Genomic DNA, 24,649 nt, shown 5'->3' with positions numbered 1-24,649 from the left:
AGCTCAGAACCTGGAGCCTGCTTAGGATTCTATGTCTCCCTCTCTCTTTGCCCCTCCCCTGCTCATGCTCTGTCTCTCTCTGTCTCAAAAGTAAATTTAAAAAAATGAAAAAAAATTTTTTTTAATGTTTATTTTTGAGACAGAGACAGAGTGTGAGCGGGGGAAGGGCAGTGAGAGAGAGAGAGACAGAATCTGAAGCAGGCTCCAGGCTCTGAGCTGTCAGCACAGAGCCGCCCCACCCCCCCATCCCCCCCATCCCCCCCATCCCCGTGAGGCTCAAACACAGGAACTGCTAGATCATCACCTGAACCAAAGTCAGATGCTTAACCAACTGAGCCACCCAGGCGCCCCTCTATGGGTTCTTTTTAAATTTCTTCTTGAAGTTTGTTTTCTCTGTACTTTATTTAACATCATTTTGTCCTTAAATTTCATCTTTGTATTTTCATACCTTTTTTTCCCCCCATTTTTCTTGAATACTACCTGGAGTAATTTTTTCATATGGAGTGCATGGATGGTAAATGTTTTAAGTTCTTCTCTACTAAACGGTTTGTTTCTTTTCTCTCATTGTTAGTCATCAGCTGCTGGCTCCTTGGAAATCTGGTGAGCCAGTATGAAGGAAGAACAGAAGTTTCTGCTCAGGGGCCACCTGGCTGGCTCAGTCAGTGGAGCCTGCAACTCTAGGCTCATGAGTCTGAGCCCCATATTGAGTGTAGATTACTTAAAAAAAAATCTCTGCTCAGACTGAACCTCAGTGCCCACATACATGCTTTCCTGTATACTCTCAGCCACATTTTCTGGTAACTGAGACTCTGAGCCGGAATTTCTTGTGTTCTTATTCTTACTCCTTTGTAAGCAGCCTGTTTCGGTTTTCTTTTGTTGTTTGTGTTTTAGGTTTTTAGTTTTTTGGTAATTTTTATTTGTTTTTTAACTCTGGAAGTTTTGGGTTTTTTTTTTTTTTCTTTATTACTGATGTTCTGAAATTTCACAGGTATTCTCAGTGAAATTTAAGTGAAAACTCCCTATCTTTTATTCTAGAAGATTCTCCTATACTTTTTCTTTATTTTTTCTTTTACATTTTCTCTCTTTTCTGTTGCTGGAACTCTTACTAGAGACACATTGGACCTCTGAGTCTATCCTTTATGTCACTGAACAGTTTCTTTCTTATTTTTCATCTTCTTATCTTTTTGTTTTACATTCCACAGTATTTCCATAGCTTATCTTCCAGATCACCAGATTGGGTTTTAGCAATGGCCAGTCTGTTATTTAATCCATCACTAAATGTTTTACTTCAGTAATATTTAATATCTCTTTTCATAGCAATTTACTCTTTTATGGATATAAGATACTAATTTGAAAATTGTCAAGTCCTCTTCTGCTTTCTGATTTACCTCCTTCCTCCAAAAGCCAGTTGTTACTTGTTCATCTTTCTTCTATTTTATTGTCCCCCGTGGTATTGGATTTGTTCAAATGTCTAACAATCCTTGGTTATTGGTGTATGTTTGTGAGGACTGAGTTGAATAATATAAATGTTATAATAGTATAACAGTTTGGTAAACTCACTTTATTAAAAAAAATTTTTTTAATGTTTATTTATTTTTGAGAGACAGAGCACAAGCAGGGGAGGGGCAGAGAGAGAGGGAGACATAGAATCTGAAGCAGGCTCCAGGCTCTGAGCTGTCAGCACAGAGCCTGACCTGGGGCTCGGACTCACAGACCATGAGATCATGACCTGAGCCAAAGTTGTACACTTTAATGGACTGAGCCACCCAGGTCGCCCCTGTACATTCACTTTAATTGAACAAGAGTGTTGATAGTGGGCTGTGAATACAAAGATGGTTTATGTCAACAGACATGTTTTCCAAAGCAAGGAACCCAGAGGCAGGCTTGAGACCTCCAGAGAGAGGTTGAGGAAAGATTAAGCACTGTGTATGTTTCATTCCTTGGCGTAACTGTCCCCCCTCACTGGCCTCCTGGGTTCTGTAGTGTGATCTGCTAGTACTCTCCTTTGCTTCTGTTGGGACCTACCACCCACAATGAGATACATCTCAGGCTAGTAGTTGTTTTTCTTAGCCAGAGGGCAAAAATGGCAGGTGGTGGGCCCCTTATGCTCTGTGTTAATGGAGTTAGAAATGGTCATCTCTGCTGTTCTGGTTTAATTAATTATCCTGATGTCATTATTATATTTGTTGACTCTAAAGTTAGTGTTTTCTTTATTTCCTGGGAAGGCTTTTCCACTTTCCTCTGGTGTTTGAAGCTGCAGTGATGTTTTTGTGTCTTTAATTGTAATCTTACCTGTTTTCAGCTTTCTGGTTTTCTCTTTGTCTCATTTCTTGTTTTCTCTCTCTTCTTATTTCAGAGGCACTTTAGGAAGCAAAAGACCTTTTTTTATTCAATCTTCTGTTTTGAACCAGTAGTTTTTTTGCTTGACCTTTCATATGTTAGTATCTGTTATAAACTCAGTCAGTGTTTACCCCTAATTTTTTTCCTGGGGAAGAAACCCAAGTCACTCATCTTCTTCTGAGGCTTTTCTTTTTCTTTTTAATTTTTTAAAATGTTTTTATTTATTTTTGAGACAGAGAGAGACAGAGCATGAGCAGGGGAGGGGCAGAGAGAGAGGGAGACACAGAATCCAAAGCAGGCTCCAGGCTCTGAGCTGTCAGCACAGAGCCTGATGCGGGGCTCGAACTCACGGACTGTGCGATCATGACTTGAGCCCAAGTTGGACATCTAACCGACTTAGCCACCCAGGCGCCCCGAGGCTTTTATTTTTCTATTTGTGAAAATGTCCCCTTATTTGAATACAGTTTTTAAAAATTGGACTTCTTTTGTTTTATGGTTAAGTGAATTTCATGGAAACAACACAAATTAAAATCGTACCTCTGTGGCTCTATAAATGAAATAGATTATTGTAAATAATAGGAGATATAGTTTATGGTAAATTTATTTCTTCTTAAGATTATGGAATGATATAGTTCTTCTTTGGTTGTGTGGAGGGCTTTTGTATTTTAAGCTCTTGGCTGAGCCAATTAACGAAGTTTTGTTGAACTTGGTTCATTTCATATCTCCTTTGATAATATGTGACACCATGGCATTTAATGCTAATTTCAGAACGAAAATGATTTTGAGGTATGTTGTTTATGTATATAATTTATGGATAGAATAACACAAAATAATAATTTGTAAGGTGCAGGGTATATTTCAAATGGCAGCATAAAAGTCATGGCATCCTGTTTCTATTCTTGGAAATTCTGTTAGAAAAATATAACCATTTACTCTATTTGATGGAGTTTTTGTATAGTTAAACTGTTCCTTATAGATATGCAGAGATTAACTTATTCATAAGAAGGTCAGTGTTTTAGGGTATGAGTCTCATCTAGATGCTATATTTTAAGTAGCTTTTTCTAGGGCACCGGGGTGGCTCAGTCGGTTAAGCATCCAACATCAGCTGAGGTCCTGATCTCACGGTCCGTGGGTTCGAGCTCTGTGTCAGGCTCTGTGCTGACAGCTCAGAGCCTGGAGCCTGTGGAATCCGATTCTGTGGAATTCTGTGGAATCCGAATTCTGTCTCTCTCTGCCCCTCCCTGACTCACTCTGCTGTGTCTCTGTTTCTCTCAAAAATAAATAAACATTACAAAGAATTTTTAAAAAATTTAAGTAGTTTTTTCTGTGTCTCCTTTTCTACCTGGGCAAACCAGAAAGTAAATCAATTGCTCTGATACAATACCTGCTGTTAGGGCTAATGAGTTTCTGACTCATGGGGTGACACTTCATGAAACATCAGTTTATCATGTTTATTATGCTGAGATTTTGGAGTTCCCTAAGGTAAATAAATACTTACAGAAATGTCAGGGAGTAAGGTACGTATCTAGTAAAAATTTTGATCTGTTGAGAGAAAACTTAAAACTAGCTGTTATTCCTCTGTGAAGTCCCCTCGTTCTTTATATAATCTCCACGTGCATGTGTGTGTATAATTTGTCCAGGTTACTATGTGTACTTCCATAATTTGATTCTTTTGCTCCCCTTACAACTTAGAGACGGGTATTTTTAGTTTTCTTTCTAGATTGTAAATTACTTGAAACTTGAAATAGTACGTCATATCCCTCACGGCACTGGTGCATTGATACGTTAGCATCTATGTGATAAGGATGGAACTTGACCTGTCTCTTTTGAAATGTTGCTGGCATGTAATAGGTGCTGAAGTGTTTGTGAAATGAATTAATTGCCAGGGAATTATTCCCAGGTGGAAATTTATATCAAGCTGTTCAAAGAGAGCAGCTTATATAAATGACCAGATCTGGCTCCCTGGGACTCATTTTTAAGTTTGTTTTCTTGGTCTTTTATTTAGTCCTCCTTTTTAAAAAAATTATACGAATAGTCTGTGTTCATTGTTGAAAACTTAGGAAATAAAAATAAAGAAGAAAAAAAATTATTCATAACGTCACCAACTAGAAGTAACATTTTAGTGTATATATACTTTCAGAGTTTGTTTTATGTAAACATACACTTATTTATCTTTCCTTACAAAAATAGAGTTTCATGTTTTAGAAACATGTATACAGTACAGTCATCGATGCACTTTTTTTTTCCTTCTAAAGTTGAGTTCGTGCATCCTGTTGCTTTGTTACGAGCTCCTAAAGAGCTGTCTCCCATTCCTTCTCTCCTGTTCTCTCTCAAACCCAGTCTCATCAGACTCTCACTCCTACTCCTGCGACTCTTGTCAAAGACTTTGACCTCTTTGATAAATCTAGCAGTCAGTTCTCAGCTCACATCTGATTTGACCTACAGAAGTGTTTGAAACTTTTTCCCTTCCTTACTTTGGGCTGCTTTTCCTTCAGCCTTACTGCTGGTCCTACTCAGTCTGCTTACGGATTCCTCTCCATTTGTGTGCCCCTAAAACCTGCAATCTCTAGGGCTCACTGTTTGGACTTCTTACCTACTCTTACTCCTTAGGTGATCTCATTCAGTCTCATGGCTTTACATACTGTCTATATATACTCGTGACTCCTAAATGTTATCTCCAGGTCAGACTTTTCCATTTAGATATTTAACAGACATTTCAAACTCAATATATCCAAAACCAGTCTCCTGATACCTATTACCCTCAATAAACAACTGCTCCCTCTCTAAGTCATTTAGTGGCAGTTTGGCAATTTAGGCCAGAAACCTTAAAGTCATTTGCAGTTTAAGTTCCCTGGAACTGAGACAAAGCAGACAGACAGAAATTAGCAAGCTGGTAGTTCATCAGGGAGTGCTTTTAGGATCAACAGCTCCAGAAGGGAAGAGAAGGAAGGACAGAAGGACAATTTAGGCTGCAGTAGGCCTCAGCCAACCCCATAGTGAGCTCTGAAGCACGGGTAGCTCATTGTGGTTGTCCCAGGTTGGGGCAAGGAGCCACAAGACTGAATGATGTCACTCGATAAGTGAATATAGGTAGGCAGTTTAAGGACTGAACTCAATGAACTACAATGTTTATACCCCCCATATCAACCAGTCATTAAATAGAAAACTGCCCTGGGAAGGGGGCCTGAGCTTGACTTTCTTTAGCCAAGGCAACTCCTCTAATGAGTCTGACAGCTGAGTGCTGTCTGCCAGCAACAGCCCCAACGTCCACGAAGTAAGTCCTTCACGTCTGAAGGGGGAGCTGCACACGTATAGTAGTGTTTACTGCATCATCTTTAATCCCTTTTTCATATCCCTTATGTAATCTGCCAAGCAAATTATTAGGTTTCCTTTCAGAATACATCTAGAATGTGACCAGTTTCAAACTACCTCCTCTATTACCACGTTGACCCATACCACCATCATCTCTTGCCTAGGTTATTGTTATCTCCTCTTAACTGGTCTCCTGATTCTCTCCTGCACCTTTCTTCCTATTCTTCACATGGTATTTAGAGTAATCCTTTCAAACGAAAGCCAAATGACATGACTCCAGTGCCCTGGTTTCTCCTACCATTGAGAATAGAATCCTAAAGATTGCTGCTACTTACAGGGCCCCCCACAATCTGGCCCCTAGTTGCCTCTCTGATACTACGGTCTTCCTTGCTCATGCATTTCCAGCCACCTTTCAGTGACCTTTCAGTCCAGTTTTGTGCTCTCTCTTGGCCTTGCTGTCTGCTATTCTGACGTCCTCCCCACTTTGTCAGTTCCTCCTCTTCCTCTTCCTTCTCTATCAGCCAGTCCAGTGGGTAAAAAAGATGTGTGTCATAGCAATATTAAATGACTTGTCAAGGTTACCCAATGAGAAAATTATTGCAGAGCTCAGGAAGAGTTCAAGCCTTTGCTTCTGTTGATTGCTTTGATTCTGTTATATCTTAGTGTAGAAAAATTAATGTATTTGAATGTGAAAAAATTGTTAATGTTTTTTAAGTTCGTCTTGGTCATAGTTTCTTGTAAAGGATCCTTGTTTAGTGCCCTCCCCCCCCTACAGTTTCAGGTTGCCTTGTAGTAAAATGCATTACTCTTATTGCAGCTATGATAGGTTTGAGGTCCTGCCACCTCATACATGCAACTAATTATTTCATGCTCTTTCTTTCCTGTACAGAGCCTTTCATCCTACTATAAAGGAGGATTTGAACAGAAAATGAGTAGGCGAGAAGCTAGTCTTATTTTGGGTATAAGGTAGGTGAGCTACATAAGTCTTATTTTATTCTGTGGCCAAGCTTGTCTTGCAAAAGGGAGAAAATGTTACAGTAAAGTTTTCCTTATATTTTAAATTATGAATAGGAAACAGAGGAAAAAATACAAAATTTTTACATTTTAAAAGCCCAAATCCCTAAAAATATCAGGCAAAGATGTGATGTGTCCTTATTCCTTAACAAGGGGCTCTGAGCTCTTATGTTTGAATACAGTAGTAAAATTTCAAAGCAATTGTCAAAATCTCCCTTACTGTGATACCCCATTCTTTCTGAAATCAGTTTTAAAATTTATTATCTATCATATTTTCTGTTATAATATAGGATCTATTTCACAGTTCTTTTCTATTTTCACAATTTGACATCTAGCATATTTTATTATAATTGTTTCACCCTAGTATCTATTGTGTGACTTTGGACCACATAGGAGAAAGCTAATGATGTTGTGTGATTGCTCTGTGATAACATTTAACACTTAAAGTTAAGAATATGCCCCCTGCCATTTAGTTGCTAGTCGCTATATTCATTTGTTTACCTTATGTTCCCTTAGAGCCCACTCACATTTTTGTGGGGGTTGGTTACAGTATGTCATCTGCAGCAGATCTTCTGATGATTTAATCAACATCATTAAGCAGAATAGGTCATAAAGTCCTGTATTGATACAGTTTTTTGGATCTCTTGTAGATTTGCACATTTTTAAGGCCAAAACATGTTATTATTTCTTTTGACTTAGCAAGAAAAGATAAGGGGTAGGGAGCAAAGGAAATGGTTCGGTTGAGCTTGGTGCTTTATTTAAATATAAGAGATGAAGTTTCTCACTGAGAATAGGTTTTAGGTAGGGGAGGGAACCAAAATAGGAAGTTGGCTCTATTTCTGACCATTCTTTGCTTTAATATTATTCAGGATGGCCTTGTTATTTTTCTGGAACTATTATTGGGCCCCCAGAGCATCCCATTCATAGTCTTGAAATGTGAATATGGAACTTACTATAAAACAAAACACAAAGGTTTTTGAGAATATCAGTCGATATCATCCACAGCATTCCTGTTGTTACGACAGATAATTAGGAGTTGACTTAAGATTTCTGTTTTTAAAGGTTTATTTTGTTAACCTAGAAACTGTAGAAAATTTCACAAAGATGATTTGCTGGTTAAGCGTATATACTCTCAGGGAGTCTGGGTGGCTCATTTGGTTAAGTGTCAGACTCCTGATTTCAGCTCAGGCCATGATCTGACAGTTCATGAGAGTGAGTCCCGGATCTGGCTCTGCGCTGACAGTGTGGAGCCTGCTTGGGATTCTCTCCCTCCCTCTCTCTCTCTGCTCCTCCCCTGCTCACTCGCATGCACATGTGCTCTCTCTCACAATGTAAACTGAAAAGTATATGCTCTTAACAGGTGAATCTATGAGTACCAGTTTTACCATTTACTAGCTGCATGACCTCAGTGTCCTCATTTGTAAAATAGAGATAATAATAGTTTCTGTCTGGTAGGGTTGTTGTGGAGACCGATACATAGATAATTCTGCACGTAAACACAGCACTTAGTGCCACAAGATTAGAGAACGCCACTCAGTCCCGTGAACCCCACTTCCCAAGTCCCAGTCACGTGCATTCCGGGGAACAGTTTGTATTCCTTGATGTAGGCAACATGATATTTAAAGTTATATTTCAATTTCATGGTGAAATTGTCTGTACTGGAGATACATCCGAGCTTTATTTAATTTTTGTACTGTGTTTAAGAACTAGGATTCTCCCATCCTGTTTAATCTTTAGAATAACAAATAAATGTCTTATGTATTAACAAATAACAACAAATACCAGCTGAGCCAAACAGATTCTTATCCTGCTTCTGTCACTGAAGCACTGCATTATAGGATCCCAGTCAAGTTATTTTTAGCTTTTCTGCCCTTCAGTTTCTTCATTTTTGAATGGAGTTAGTAATATTTAGGCTTGTTGAAATAATATAAAATGATATGACGATACCTTTTTATAATAGTGCCTACCAAATAACAGATGCTAAATAAATGTTGGCTCCTCTTTCTTCCCGTTTGTATCACAAATGCAGAAGCTAAATATTTGCCCTTTACATATTAAACAGAAAGGTAACCCTTATTTGCTTTCCTCTAGCCTTTTCTTTCAGTCAGGTAGTGTTGTTTTTGAGAAGACTCTTCAAGATGTGAATACGTTGCTGTGGCTCCCTTCTCTGTGATCATTGACTCTAAACTACTTAGACTATGTAACAAGTAGGCAAAGGCACAGTGGAGCTGACTGTTGATGACCTATTAGAAAAATACTCTGTATGCTATTAGATGAGTCTATGCATTCTTATTGATTTCTCGAAGCCTAAAATATTTTACCGAGCGGCCCAGGAAAACTGTTGTTCATACTTGTTACTTTCTGAAATGATGCACATTTGAGATTTTCATACTTTCTGAACACTTCTGTGGAATTATGTTAAGCTAAATATTATTCAAAAGACCAATAGTAAAAGTGATGAAACCAAAACTGCTCCATTTGCCACGAGATTAGAGAACACCACTCAGTCCCATGAACCCCACTTCCCAAGTCCCAGTCACACGCATTCCTGGGAACAGTTTGTATTCCTTGATGTAGGCAACATGATATTTAAAGTTAAATTTCAATTTCACGGTGAAATTGTCCGTACTGGAGATATATCCGAGCTTTATTTAATTTTTGTACTGTTTAAGAACTAGGGTTCTCCCATCCCGTTTAATCTTTAGAGTAACAAATAAAGGTACTAAAGTGTATTAAATTCCTAGAGCCTTAATATAGCAGTCAGGAAAAGGGAATAAATTCTGCAGGCACACAAGAATATTTCCCTTATCCCCAGAGCTCACCACTAGGACTCTGATCATTATTATCTTAAAGGCATAATGTTTTGAATGGCCATACTTGTACATAGAAACTTTCCTTGCATTTCTTACTTCCTTCAGTATATTTCAGTGGTTGGCAGACTACATTGTACATAATGCTTTATGGACTTTTATGTACAAAACCAAGTGTTAAAGGCAATGTAAGTGATTATGAACGATAATCTATGAGACATAATTATCAAGGATAATTTTCCGATTTTGTCCTACATGCTAAATTAAAGTTTAATATCCAGGGTAAGATGCAACTTACCATTTATACTCCCCCCAAAGAACATAGAATGTACATTTGGATTTTACCCAACTTACATCTTCATTATCTAGTGGTTCACATTTGATTTGTTTTATGAAATGTTTTTTAAAGCGCTTCTTTTTCCATTTTAAGATTTTCTGCAATACAGTAATCCTTTATAGTGTCAGTGTTTACTAATATAGAGCCATTATTTGAAGGAGTTTACCTTTTAGAGCCATTTTGTTTTGGAGGACTATATAAAATGCATTAAGCACATATTGGATATTCAATACTGGATGCTATTTTAAGATACAAATCATAGCTTCTGCTCTTTAGTATCTACCTTAAGAAGACATGTTAAATACATGCAGAACAACTAGAAAGTATAACTAATAAAGGAAAGAAGGGCTGTAGAGCACCACAAAAGAGAATGAGAAATGTAAGTTTGCGGCAGGAAACTAACCATACTGGAATTAAAAAAAAATAATGTGTGTTCCATTTCTTAATAGGCAATTAATAAAGTGTTCACAGCCATGATGTAATTTTAATGACTTATTTTTCAAAACTTAGTAGTCTTTAGAATCAGACACTGTCTTGATTATCCGGGAAGTATCTACAAACCAAAAAGTAAGTTTGAAATGGTCCCCAAAGGACTTTCATAAGCCAAAAGGAATACCCTAAAGTCCTTATACTAAAAGACTTTTTTATTATTAAAAAGGTTTTTTTAATTTAAAAAATTTCCCTCTTGTTTCATTGAGATATAATTGACATATAACATTGTATATTAGTTTAAGATGTATAACATAATGATTTGACATATGTATAATATGTACAGATTGCAAAATGGTTACCATAACAACTTTAGTTAACATCCTTCACCTCCCATAGTTACAGATGTATTTTTTCTTGTGATGAGAACTTTTAAGATCTACTGTTCTAGCACCTTTCAAATATAAACTACAGCATTGTTGACTGTAGTCACCATGCTGTATATTCCATCCCCAGGACTCACTTATCTTACAACTGTAAGTTGTACCTTTTGACTACCTTCACTCATTTTCCCCACCCTTCTCCTCTTGCCTCTGGCAACCACCAGTCTGTTCTGTTTTTGTGAGTTTGGCTTTTTTAGATTCCACATATAAATGAGATCATACAGTATTTGTCTTTCTGTCTTTGACTGATTTTTTACTTAGCATAATGCTGTCAGGGTCAATTCATGTTGTCACCAAGTAGCAAGATTTTCTTCTTTTTAATGACTGAAAAATATTCTGTTATGTGTGTGTGTGTGTGTGTGTGTGTGTGTGTGTGACATTTTTCATTCATTCATCTGCCCATGGACACAGGTTGTTTCCATGTCTTGCTACAGTGAACATGGGGGTGCTAATATCTCTTTGAGAGACTGATACTTTTTTTTAAGTTTATTCATTTATTTTTGAGAGAGACAGAGACAGCATGAGTGGAGGAGGGACAGAGAGAGGGAGAGAGAGAATCCCGAGCAGGCTCCACACTGTCAGCACAGAGCCCAATGAGGGGCTCAAACTCACAAAACCAAGACATCATGACCCGAGCCGAAACCAAGAGTTGGACAGTGAACCGACTGAACCACCCAGGCGTCCTGAGAGTGATTTTATTTCCTTCCGATATATACCTAGAAGTAGAATTGCTGGATCATATAGTAGTTTTATTTTTAACTTTTTCAGAGCCTCCATACTGTTCCATAGTAGCTGTACCAGTCTACATTTCCACCAACAGTGTACAGGGGTTCCCTTCACATCTTTCTAACACTTGTTTTTCTCTTGTCTTTTTGATGGTAGTCATTCTAGAAGGTGTGATGTGATATTTCATTGTTGTTTTGATTTGCATTTTCCCTGATGACCAGTGATGCTGATCACCTTCGCGTGTACCTGTTTGCCATTTTATGTTTTTGGAAAAATGTCTAATGAGATCCTCCACTCATTTTAAAATGAGATCTATCTATCATCTGTCTGTCTGTCCGTCTATCTATCTTTGCTATTGAATTGTATGAGTTCTTTATATATTTTGGATATAACCTCTTATCAGTTATATGATTTGCAAATATTTTGTCTTATTCCATAGGTTGTTTTTTCACTTTGTTGATGGTTTTCCTTTCTGTGTAGAAACTTCTTAAACTTTGATGGAGTCCCATTGTTTTAATTTTGTTGCCTAGCTTTTGATTTCAGATTTTAAAAATTACTGCCAAGAACGATGTCAAGGAGTTTACCCCCTGTGTTTTATTCTAGGAGTTTTATGGTTTCAGGTCGTTAGTTCAAGGCTTTAATCTATTTTGAGTTGATTTTGTGTATGGTATAAGATAAGGGTCCAGTTTTATTCCTTTGCATGTCAGCTGTCCAAATTTCCCAACACCATATTGACAAGACTATCTTTTACTTGTTTTACATTTTTGGCTCCTTTGTCATAAGCTAATTGACCATATATACATGGGTTTATTTCTCAGGTCTCTCAGAACTGTTTCATTGATCTGTGTGTTTCTTTTTAAGTTAATATTATACTGTTTTGATTTTTATAGCTTTGTAATATACTTTGAATGCAGGAAGTGTGATGCCTCCAGCTTTGTTATTTACCAAGATCTTTGGCTGTTTGGAGTCTTTTGTGGTTCCATACAAATTTTAAGATTGTTTGTTCTATTTTTGTGAAAAATGCCTTTGGAATTTTGATAGGTCTTTCATTGAATCTGTAGATTGCTTTGAATAGTATGGACATGTTAACAAATTTCTTCCAACTTATGAGCATGGAATATCTTTCTATTTATTAGTGTTTTCAATTTCTTTCATCAGAATTTTATAGTTTTCATTGTACAGGTCTTAACTTCATTGATTAAGTTTATTACTAGGTATTTTATTTTATTTTATTTATTTATTTTTAAAAAAAAAATTTTTTTTTTTCAACGTTTATTTATTTTTGGGACAGAGAGAGACAGAGCATGAATGGGGGAGGGGCAGAGAGAGAGAGGGAGACACAGAATCGGAAACAGGCTCCAGGCTCCGAGCCATCAACCCAGAGCCCGACGCGGGGCTCGAACTCCCGGACCGCGAGATCGTGACCTGGCTGAAGTCGGACGCTCAGCCGACTGCGCCACCCAGGCGCCCCCTAGGTATTTTATTCTTGATGCAATTGTAAAAGGGATCATTTTCCTTTTTTCTTTTTTTGGAGAGAGAGAGAGTGTGTGTGTACATGTGAGTAGGGGTAGGGGCAAAGGGAGAGGAAGAGAGAGAATCTTAAGCAGGCTCCACATCCAGCACAGAGCCTGATACGGGGCTTAATCTCACGACTCTGAGATCATGACCCGAGTCAAAATCAAGAGTCAGATACTTAACTGATTGAGTCATCCAGGCACCAGTGGGGTTGTTTTCTTAATTTCTCTTTCTGATTATTTGTTATTAGTATAGAGAAAGGTAACAGATTTTTGTATATTGATTTTATATCCTCCAACTTTACTGAATTTGTTGATCAGTCCTAAGTTTCAGGGTTTTCTTTATATAATATCATGTAATCTGCAGTTTTACTTCTTTGTTTCCAATTTGGATGCCTTTCATTTCTTTATCTTGCCTAATTGCTCTATGACTTCTAGTACTATGTTGGATAAAAGTGGTGAGAGCAGGCAACCTTGTGTTGTATCTGATCTTAGGGGAAAAACTTTGAGCTTTTCACCATTGAGTGCGATATTTGCTATGCATTTGTCGTATGGCCTTTATCATGTTGAAATATGTTCCCTCTATACCCATTTTGTTGAGAGTTTTTATCATGAGTGGGTGTTGAATTTTGTCAAATGGTTTTTCTGTGTCTTTGGGGAGATCATATGATTTTTATCCTGTATTTCGTTTCACATTTATGGTGTTTCACATCGATAGGTGGATGTTGAACCATCCTTTCGTCCCTGGAGTAATCCTACTTGTTCATGATGTATGATCCTTTTACTAATATTTTGTTGAGGACTTTTGCATCTATGTTCATCAGGGATATTGACCTATAATTTTCTTTTCTATAGTGTCCTTGTCCGCTTGTGGTGTCAGGATAATAGTGGTCTCATAAAATGAATTTGGAAATGTTTCTTCTTTTTTTTTGAAAAGTTTGAGGGGAATTGGTATTCTTTAAATGTTTGGTAGATTTCATTTAAGCCATAGGTCCTGAGCTTTTCTTTGTTGGGAGGTTTTTGATTAATGATTTAATCTCATTATTAATAATTGGTCTGTTCAGCTTTTCTGTTTCATCCTGATTCAATCTTGGTAGGTTGTATGTTTCTGGGATTTATCTGTTTCTTCTACATTTCCATTTTGTGGATGTATAATTGTTAATATAGTCTCTAATGATCCTTTGTATTTCTGTGGTATCACTTTTAATGTCTTCTCTTTCATTTCTGATTTTATTTGAGTACTGTCTTCTTTTTTCTTGGTGAGTATAGCTAATGGTTTGTCTATTTTGATTATCTTAAAAAAATAACTTAGTTTCATTGATCTTTTGTCATCTTTTTAGTCACTATTTCATTTATTTTTACTCTAATCCTTGTTGTTTCCTTCCTTCAGCTAAGTTTGGTCTTAGTTTTTCCTTTTTTTCTAGTTCCCTGGGGGATAAAGGAGGTTATTTATTTGAGCTCTTTCCTTTTTCTTAATATGGGCATTTATTACTATAAACTTTCCTCTTAAAACTGCTTTTGCTGCATCCTATAAATTTGTTACGTTATATTTCCATTTTTTGTCTCAAAATATTTTTTCTCTTTTGATTTCGTCCTTGACTCAAGACATTTTTTATTCATAGAAGAATGTTTTATATGCTTATTGCTTTAACATGTTTGGTGATCTGGTATTTAACCTCAGAAGATTAGAAGTAGTAAGTAATGGTCAAGGAATAGCTAGAGACTGGAACAATGGCAGAATCAAGGCTTGACAGCTGATAGCAAGGGAGGCAGTTCTAAAAGTAAATAGAAAAACTTAAATGGAAAGCATTCTAGAACTCTTTAAAACAAGGGTAAGCAAATCTCTGCAGACCTTAAGAATTTCTTTGCACTTAATTTATACTCATGATAATACTTTTGAGTCCTTCAAGAGACGTCAAATTAGGTTATTTATACCCCAGTTTTGAAAGGAAATATGTAGTGTACTTTCATAAGCATCCTTTGTCTTCATAATAATTACTAAAAACTATTTATTTTTGAACACTTTGAACACTGTATATGATGTTATGCTAATCCTTTTACTTGCATTATCTAATTTATCCTTAGAATAATCCTGGGAGGTGGTTTATTATGTCCATTTTACTTAGGAGAGTTTAAGTGAGCAAGACAGAGTTTTGTAGCTAATGAGTGGTAGAATCTGGATGTTAAACCTATGTCTGAATATCTCTCTAAAAGTACCTGCTTTTTAGCTATTGCAGTGTGGTTCATTCATATGAATTAAATTACTTTGAGTTTTGCAACAGCCATGCTATACTTTAAGTCAGTTGCTATTATCCCCATTGGAGACCCATAAATACTAAGTAGCTTAGATAAGATAATATAGCTATTAATAAGCAATACCAGAATTTTGTTGTTGTTAGTGTTAATTTTGTTTCCTTGCCTGGAGAATGTGCTAGTGAGAAACATTTCCAATACTGGATAGATTAGTTTTTACTGAAATAATTTTAGGTTTATTTAACTTTCTCCTTTAATTTTTGTTTACAGCATAGGCTCTAACAGCTAGGCTTTTCCCATAGGTTTCCCCAAGCTAAATAAATTATGAGCTATGAAATTTAACAGAAGACCATGGGGGAGGAGAAGGGAGGCAAAAAAAGTTACAGAGACGGAGGGGGGCAAACCATTAGAGACTCTTAAGGACTGAGAACAAACTGAGGGTTGATGGCGGGTAGGAGAGAGGGGAAAGTGGGTGATGGGCATGGAAGAGGGCACTTGGGATGAGTACTGGGTGTTGTATGGAAACCAATTTGATAATAAATTATATTAAAAAAGTATGAGTTATGAAGAGTTTTGAGATGCTCTGTTGAAATGTAATAATAATAAAAGCTAACTAGTTTGGAACACTTGATCTAGCACTTTGTTGGCTTTAACTGATTCAGTCCTTACAGTTGCTCTGTGAGGAATATGTCTTTCTGAGCCCTGTTTTACAATGAGAAAACTGAAATACAGGGAGGTGAAAAAATGTCACCAAGGTTACCCTTATCCTAAATAGGAATGGGATTAAAATCTGGTAGTCTAGGAGCTCTGGAGTCTGAATATGTGTTTATTACACACTATATAAAATACCTTCTCCTCAAATAACTTGAAGCATAAGTTTTCAAACTGAGTATAATCTATAGACTGTGACTGTCCTACCCTATATATTGTGTTTTATTTTTTAAAGTGATTAAGAATAGAGATTGGCATTACAAAGGAAGAAAAATGCATGTGACATTGAATCAACGGTTTATTTTGATAGTTAGTAAAATTAAGTGACAAGCTGTAATTTCATATTTATCCACAAGATGGTGAAATTCTCATTAGTTTTTAATTCCTTAAAACCCATATAAACTGTTAATTTATAATCTGCATTTGACACTATTTATTATAAGCACTTTAATTTCTTTTTACAGCCCATCTGCTGGCAAGGCCAAGATTAGAACAGCTCATAGGAGAATTATGATTTTGAATCACCCAGATAAAGGTAGGCAAAATTCCTAATTTTCAAAATATGTGGATGTGAATCTGCTTTGAATTTCTTTTCAGTTTACTTAAACTCATTATAAGTGATATATGTATACACACACACACATATATTTGAAATGGAAGATTATGTGCCACCTGTGTTGTGATTTTTCTTATAAATAAATATGCTTTTGGATTAGAGTTCATTGACCCACAGAAGTGGTGGGTTTGTATCATAAGCTTTCAAGAATTTAGTTACTGATTTTTACATATGTGTACCTAACTACTGTTTGAGGCTCCTAGCATTTTGATTGGGAAAGAGAAAACATGAATTGTAGACTCTGTATAAACTGATTTGGGCATCATGAGTTATGTTGGTTTAACCTTAAACATAAAAACATAAGATTTAGAGGATATCCTCTAAATCTCTGTAATATGTCATAGATAATTCTGTATTTCTTAATTTTATTCTGGAAGGCTCTGAGGCTGAGCCATTTGTTTTTAACTGGCCAGGTTTTTAATGTAAATTTATCTTACAGAAAGACAATTATTATAACTTTAACTACACTACAGCTGCTTGAGAGAGAAAGCCCATATGTTCATTACTGTTTCTTCTCTAAAATAACAGATGGTAGAAAGTTGCACTGTATTTCAGAAGTCAAGGGTGGCGGGGGGGAGTGAAGGGTTTTTTGGATTCTTATTTACAGGATTTCAGTTTTCTAATTATTTTGAAAAAAATTAAAAACAAATTTTGGATTTCTGCACATCCTAACTCACACCAAAGTAGGGCATTCTTTTTGAGTTTTCTTACTTAATTATTTCCTATAAAAATTCTTTTCACTAAACATCATCATTGATTTTTGCATTTGCTATTCTTTAGTATGAATAAACAGAAAATAAACTTTGAAAAGAGGTTTTGCTTAAAATTTCCAAATAGCTTTAACAGTTACTGAAAGATCTACTCAACTATTACTTTGTATTGTGGGGTTTCTGAGTAATTGACTCAGGCAGAAATGTGTTTAAAGTGCCTCCTTAAAGCCCTCTTTCTCCTAAGCATCCTTTGTCCCTTCCAGGTCAAGTGTGTGCCCTTCTCTGATTGATTGCAGTGGGATCAGGCACTCAGGTCTTTCAGACAATTGACAAGTTGTTGACGGTGCCTACTGGCAAGGAAACCAGTTCTAAAATGGATCTAAGAGAACATCTATTTTTAGATACCTGTAGTGAAAGAAAAAAGAAAATGTGTATCTTATACAGTAGTATTCAAAAAATTACTTGATTTGTGTTGAGGTCATATATTTATCAGAGGTGGGATTGTTGATTGCCTGTAGCATGCTTACTGATAATCCTGTCTGGCCCTGTGTAGGAGGCAGGATGTTAGGGAAGGGACCTGGAAGGAGGAGGCTGGCGTTTTTCTCTGGCTTCTGCCTTTCAGCCAGCAATATGGCCTTGAACACTTCCTTAAACTCTCCAAATGTCAATTTTATGTTCTGGAAGATGAAGGGATTTATTTCTAAAGTCCTTTTGGTTATAGAATGTAATATCTTTATATACCTATTCAATTAATGAAAAACCTGTAGTCTGTATTTTTCTTTCTTTCTTTTTTTAACTTTTATTTATTTTTGAGGGATAGAGACAGAGCATGAATGAGGGAGGAGCAGAGAGAGAGGGAGACACAGAATCCAAGGCAGGCTCCAGGCTCTGAACTGTCAGCGCAGAGCCCAACACAGGGTTCGAACCCACAAACTGTGAGATCATGACCTGAGCTGAAGTTGGACGTTTAACCGACTGAGCCACCCAGGTGCCCTTGTGCTCTGTATTTCTATTCGGATCACTTTTTTTTTTTTTTTTAAGTTTATTCATTTTTGAGAGAAAGACAGAATGGGGAGAGGCAGAGAGAGGGAGAAAAAGAGAATCCCAAGTAGGCTCCATGCTGTCAGCACAGAGCCTGATGTGGGGCTTACACTCACAAACCGTGAGATCATGACCTGAGCTGAAATCAAGAGTTGGACGCTTAACCGACTGAGCCACCCAGGTGCCCCCAGATCACATTTTTAAGAAAGATACTTTTAATCATTTTGGATTATTGTACCCTTTAAGAATATGTTGGCAACTGTGTACATTTTGTCCATATAATTGCTCATTCACCCACAATTTTAAAAAACATTTGGAGTTTCAGAGAGTTCATAGACCTCTCAACACCCAGCCATATGCTCACAGTTAAGAACTCCTGTTCTAGGGACACCTGGGTGGCTTACTTGGTTAAGCACCTGACTTTGGCTCAGGTCATGATCTCACAATTCCTGAGTTTAAGCCCCACATTGGGCTCTGTGCTATCAGCACAGAGTCTGCTTTGTATCCTCTGTACCACCCCGCACCCCCAACCCTCTTCTGCATACATGCACATACATTCTCTCTCTCTCTCAAATAAATAAACATAAAAAAGAACTCCTGCTCTAGTACAAGTAGTGTGAATTAAGGAATACTGGAATTACTGAAGGGAGAATATTCATAGATGATGGAATTGGGAGATAATAGTCCATAAATCCTGAAATTGTCTCTTGAGAAGGAAGGTTGTTTTATTTTATTTTTTTGTTTTGTTTTGTTCTGAATGAGAAGAAGATAACAGATTTTAAACAAAAATGTCTCACTGTCCTCAGAGAGAGAAAGCCAGAAGAATTGGGGGAAATACGAGAATGGGCAACTCTTAATTTTGTCTCTTCTTTTTCTAATTCTTCACCATATTGCTTTGGCCAGATCAGCACTGACTGTTACATAGGTAGTTGAAAAAACTTAAATCCTCTACTCCATGCTTCTGAAATTCATGAATGTACCCCCACTTTATCCCCAAGTCACTTTTACTGCCAGCTAGTAAAACAAAGTTAGAACTTCAGATGTGTGATCAACTATAATTTGTCACACATTTCATGATCAGATTATGCAAAGAAAGTGACACCAGGAAAGTAGGTGTGGTAATGGCTGAAAATACATTTTTTGTAACCAGTTTTAAATAAGCATTCAGATGTGCTTTGGTAAAAAGTAAATTTTGCTATTCAATTTAGGGAGATAAGATCTCAGTTGATCTAATGTATTCAGATTAGATTATGTTTTTTTTGAAATTGCTGGAGAGGCTAGATGTTTGGAAATAAGTAGTTTGATATTATGCCTAATGAATGAATATAGAAAGGAAGACAGACTAGGTAAATTTGAAAAACTGTAGAACCTCAACGATCTCTTACAAACTCTCTAATCCAGTGCTACTCAGAGGATAGTTTGCTCGTGCATGCAGGCCGGCTTGTCACCTGTATGCAGTGAGTTTCAAACAAAAATCAAAGTAAGCATTTAGAAGCCTCTGTAGCAATTTGACATTGTGGTGACATCCAAATGTGTGATACTTTTGTAATTTGTGAAAGTATCGGTCCACTACAAATTGGAAATATTTTAAAAGGTGCTTTTTTACCATAGTTTGAAAGACACTGATCTGATCAATGTTGCCTCCTAAGTCAGGACTGTTTCTGCTCATCCTGGGGAAAATGGCCTGTTAGCTCTCCTGAAAGATTTTTAGTGATGGAGAGCTTTCTGCTTTACAAGCAGCCTGTTGGTAGGCAGCTCTACCTACTAGAAAGTTCTTACATTTAGCTGCAGTTTACCTGCCTGCAGCAGAGATTCTCTGTCTTTTCTCATTTATGCCCTCTTTCAATAAACATTGTTTATTGTCACTCTTCTTTCACTGTGTTTCAATAAAAATTAAATAATGGGGCTACAGACAAATCAAAGTATACCATTGAATGGATTTCCCCTAATTACTCTCATTGTAGAAGAAGCTAAATTTGACAAATAGCCCTAGTAATAAGATATTACAATTTATTACAATATGTTACACTTAGAAGATGTACTGCAAACATTTATAAAAAGAAAGACATGATCACCAAGAGTCAAAATGGATTCACTAAGAAAAAGTGGTGCTTAATTAGCTTGATTTCCTTTTTTGATAGATGTACTAGACTCATACTTGTTTCAAAGGGCTCATCTTTTCTTCCCCTTATTTCAACAATTTTAATTAGATATAAGGCTGTGTATTTGAGTTAATAACTTTTTTAGTAAATGTATGATTTTGTTTTATCCGCATTGATTTTCCTTGGTAAATAGGTGATGTGATCTTTAAAACAAAAAGAACATGGGTTATTCATCTTTATAGTCTGTATAGCTGACACTTGAACTTTTTTTTTCATGAGTAATGAATAAGAAAATGGATAAAAAGCAAGCATACAAATAAAATTTACAGGTAAAATAGAATTGGGATTGATAATACATAATGATCATATGAAATATTTTACATACTTATTGATTGATATAAAACCATCTGTAACTATTCTTTCAGTCATTCAGAAGGTATTTATTTAACTTCTGTAATGTGCCAGATGTGGTAAATCTTGGGGCTTTAACTGTAAAACAGGACGACTGGACCTTTGGCTTCATGGAGCAAGAATTCTACTGGAGAGACAGACAAAAAAGAAGTAAACCTATTTCACATCGTAGTTAGTGTAGTAAAGGGTGTAAGAAAGAGGCAGCTTTGCATGCAGTGGCTGGGAAGGCCTCCGTGAGGAGACCTGAAGGATGAAAAGAAGCCAGCTGTGTGAAGAATGCTTGCGAGGCCAGGGAACTAGCATAAGCAAAGGCTCTAGGGGTGTTTAATTACTTGAAAGAAGACTAGAATGATAGGGGTGTAATATGCAAGGGGAGAGAGAGCAGGAGATGAGGTGGTGTCCACATTTTGAAAACTGCAGGTGTGCTTTATGATAATGAAATGCTGTAGGTGGTGTGTAATACTTGATTCTAAACACAGTGGGAAGTTTCTGTCAGCTTTTAAGCAGTAGAGTGATGTAATTTACTTCTTAAGAAAATTTTCTCCTCAATCTCTGCTTCTTTTTCTTTTTTTAAATATACTTTGTTTTGAAGTATACAAGCAGAAAAGTGCACAGATCATAAGTATATATCTACATAAATTTTTACAAACACACCTGTATAACCATCCCTTACGTCAAAAACTAGAACATCACCACACCCCTGAAACCTCTTCAGGAGCCCTTCCCGTTCCACTTCACTCTTAAAAAGAACCACTGTCTTGATTCATAGTATCACAAATACGTCTTGCCTCTTTTGAATGTGTGTAGTCATTTGCACCTGGCTGCTTCATTCAGTATTTATCCTTGTGAGAATTATCCATATTGTAATGTGAAGCAATAGTGTGTTCATTCTCACTGATACATAGCAGCCTTAGCAAGGTGGGCTCTGTGGGCCACGAGGGGTTCCTGAGACCCTTTCAGGAGCTCTTAGGTGAAACTGTTTTCCTTTTCCTGTGTGGACATTTGTAATGATGTTGCAAAAACATCATTGGTGTGTAAACTGCTAGTGCCTTAGCACCAGTAAAGGCAATGGCACCAAAGTGTCCATACACCCATATGAGAAAAATGCATGTTGACTCCATCTCACATCATATAGAAAGTTAATTCTTAATGGATTTTAATGTAAATGTGTGATACGAAACAGCAATACATCTCTATATTTCAAAACACAGAGTAGGTAAAGATTTCTTAAATAAGGCATAAATAGTACTTAAGGTATTTAAAAGGAAAAATGTGCCTCTGTTAGTGAGAAAAATTAGCCTGTAGTTTTGCTTTTTTAGAAAGTTAATAGATTTTGCTATCAGGGTCACTCTAGCCTCTTAAAGGAATTGGCAGTGTTCTCCTTTGTTCTCTGAATGAGTTTGTGTAAGATGTGTTACTTCTTGTTTTAATATTTGTAAGAATTCACCAATGAAGCCATCTGGGCTTGGAGACTTCTTTGTGGGAAGGTTTAAAATTACAGATTCAGCATTTAAAAAATATACACCTCTTCAGATTATCTGTTTCTCCTTATCCCTAGTTTTGGGTAACGTTTTTATAGGAATTTTTCCAGTTCACCTAAAATTTCAGATTGGCACAAGGTTGTTTATAATATCCCCTTGTTACCTTTTTTGTCTTTTAAAGTTTATTTATTTATTTTGAGAGAACAAGAGAATGAGAGCGATGGAGGGGCAGAGAGAGAGAGAATCCCAAGCAGGCTCAGCACTATCAGCTCAGGGCCCAGCTCACAAACGGTGAGATCATACCTGAGAGAAATGAAGAGTCAGACACTCAGCTGACTGAGCCACCCAGGCACCCCTGCCCTTAATACCTTTTTAATGTTTGTAGTAGCTGTGGTTTTCACTACTTTTTCATTCTCAGTGTTAACGTAATTTGTTCATTGGTATCATCCTCTTTGTTCTCTTGACAGATCATGTTAAAGGTCAATATATGTGTATTAGTCTTTTAAAAACTTAGGGTCGTATTTTGTTATTCTGCATTTGTAAGTTAATTTTCTGTATCATGAATTGTTATTTTTATTTCTTCTAACTTTGTTTTTAATTTGCTGTTTGTTTTCTTTTTCCTTTTTTTTTTTTAAGTTTATTTATTTTGAGAGAGAGTAAGCAGGGGAGGGGCAGAGAGAGAGAGGGAGAGAGAGAGGGAGAGGGAATCCCAAGAAGGCTCTGCAGTGCACTGATAGTGCAGAGCCTGACACGGGACCCAAACCCATAGACCATGAGACCACGACCTGAGCCAAAGTCAGATGCTTAACCCACTGAGCCACGCAGGCACCCTGCTGTTCTTTTTCTATTTTTTAAACTGAATATTCAGATCATTGGTTTTAGCTACCGTTAGTTCGAAGTATTTTTCTTTTCCTCATGTGTTAACATATATTGCCTAATTTCCTAGTGACCGAATATTTTCTAGTTATCTGTGTTAGTGATTTCTGTCTTCATTCCACTTGGGAAGAGAACATACTCTGGTTTCAGTTCTTTAGAAGTTGTTGAACCTTACTTTATGATCCAGCATATATATGGTTAATTTTTGGTAAGTAATCTGTGAACACATTGTATAGTCTGTAATTCTTGAAATCAGTATTAAAGATATATGAGTAAGGTAAATTGTTTTGTCAATTAGATCTTCTATATCCTTGCTGTTTTGTTTACCTACTATGGTTGTGTATTTGTTTATTTCTCCATTTAAGTTTTGTTTTGCTTCACTTACTGTGATGGTATGGTTATATAGCTTGGGGACAGATAATTTAGAATTGTTATATTTTCCTTGTGGATTGACTCCTCGTTCTGAAATATCCTTCTTTATATCTAGTATTGCTTCTTGCCATAAAGTCTGCTTTATTTGAAACTGTAGCTTCCCCAGCTTTCTTTTGGTTAGTGTTTACATGGTATATCCTTTCCTGTCTTTTTCTTTCAGCCTTTTTTTAACTTTTGAAGTTTGACGTTTCTAAGCAGCAGGTTTTAGTTTTTTAATGAGATCTAACAGGTTTTGACTTTTAATACAAGTATTTAGTTCTTTTATGTTTAATGTACTTATTGATGTTTGAATATATATATATATTTATATATATTGAAAAGAAGTTGTGAGAGCAGACATTTTTGTCTTGTTTCTGATCTTAGGGAAAAACATCCAGTCTTTACCACATTAGTATGGTATTATCTGTAGGTTTTTTTTATGGATGCCCTTTATCAGGTTAGGAAATTCCCTTCTATTTTTGTTTTTTATTCTGTAGATGTAATGGATTCCATTAATTGGTTTTCAGTTGTTAAACCAACCTCAGATCCCTGGGATAAATTTCACCTGGTCTAGCGTATAATTTTTTTATATGTTGCTATATTCAGTTTTCTAGTATTTTGTTGGGTTTTTGGAATACATATTCATAAGAAATATGGATATGTAGTTTTATTGTGATGTCTTTGGTTTTAGTATCAAGGTAATGTGGGCCTTATAAAATGAGTTCGGAAGTGTTTCCTCCTCTTCTATAAACCGTCTAGGCCTGGGCTTTTCTTTGTGCATAGTTTTTTGATTACTGATTCAATCTCTTGAGTTGTTATAGGTCTATTCGATTGTCTATTCCTTCTTGAGTCAGGTTTCAGTAATTTGTGTCTTCCAAGGAATTCGTCCATTTTATCTAAGTAATCCAATTTGTTGAAATGCAACTGTTCATAGTATTCTTTCATAACCTTTTTTTATTTCTCTAAGGTTGATAGTAATACTGGTTTCTAATTCCAATAATTTGAATCTGTTCTCTTTTTCTTGGTCAAACAAGAAAAAGGTTTTTATTGCTGATCAACAAGTTAAAGGTTTCTTTTCAAAGAACCAGCTTTTAGGTTCATTGATTTTTCTG

General features: G+C 36.4%; 1 protein-coding gene and 1 long non-coding RNA gene across 3 annotated transcripts in view; one reads left to right on the top strand and one right to left on the bottom strand.

The window, feature by feature from the left end:
- The window catches only part of DNAJC15 (DnaJ heat shock protein family (Hsp40) member C15), a 99,500-nt gene that overhangs the window by 36,342 nt on the left and 38,509 nt on the right, over positions 1 to 24,649 (top strand). For both annotated transcript variants that reach the window (XR_003967915.2, XM_030311397.1), the window contains exons 4-5: positions 6,542 to 6,618; positions 16,354 to 16,424. Coding sequence is in view for 1 of the 2 variants with exons in the window: in XM_030311397.1 (XP_030167257.1) it covers positions 6,542 to 6,618; positions 16,354 to 16,424 (148 nt within the window). In the remaining variant the exon portion in view is untranslated. The remainder of the gene's footprint in view (positions 1 to 6,541; positions 6,619 to 16,353; positions 16,425 to 24,649) is intronic.
- LOC115511001 lies at positions 262 to 18,463 on the bottom strand. The gene is made up of 3 exons (XR_003967919.1): positions 18,453 to 18,463; positions 15,848 to 15,852; positions 262 to 352 (listed from the first exon to the last, which is right to left on the bottom strand). It is a non-coding gene; the product is annotated as an uncharacterized LOC115511001 (long non-coding RNA).

Source organism: Lynx canadensis, chromosome A1, assembly GCF_007474595.2.
Source record: "Lynx canadensis isolate LIC74 chromosome A1, mLynCan4.pri.v2, whole genome shotgun sequence".
Taxonomy (NCBI): domain Eukaryota; kingdom Metazoa; phylum Chordata; class Mammalia; order Carnivora; family Felidae; genus Lynx; species Lynx canadensis.
The sequence above is the reverse complement of the archived record's forward strand: the minus strand, read 5'-3'. Positions and strand labels throughout refer to the sequence as shown.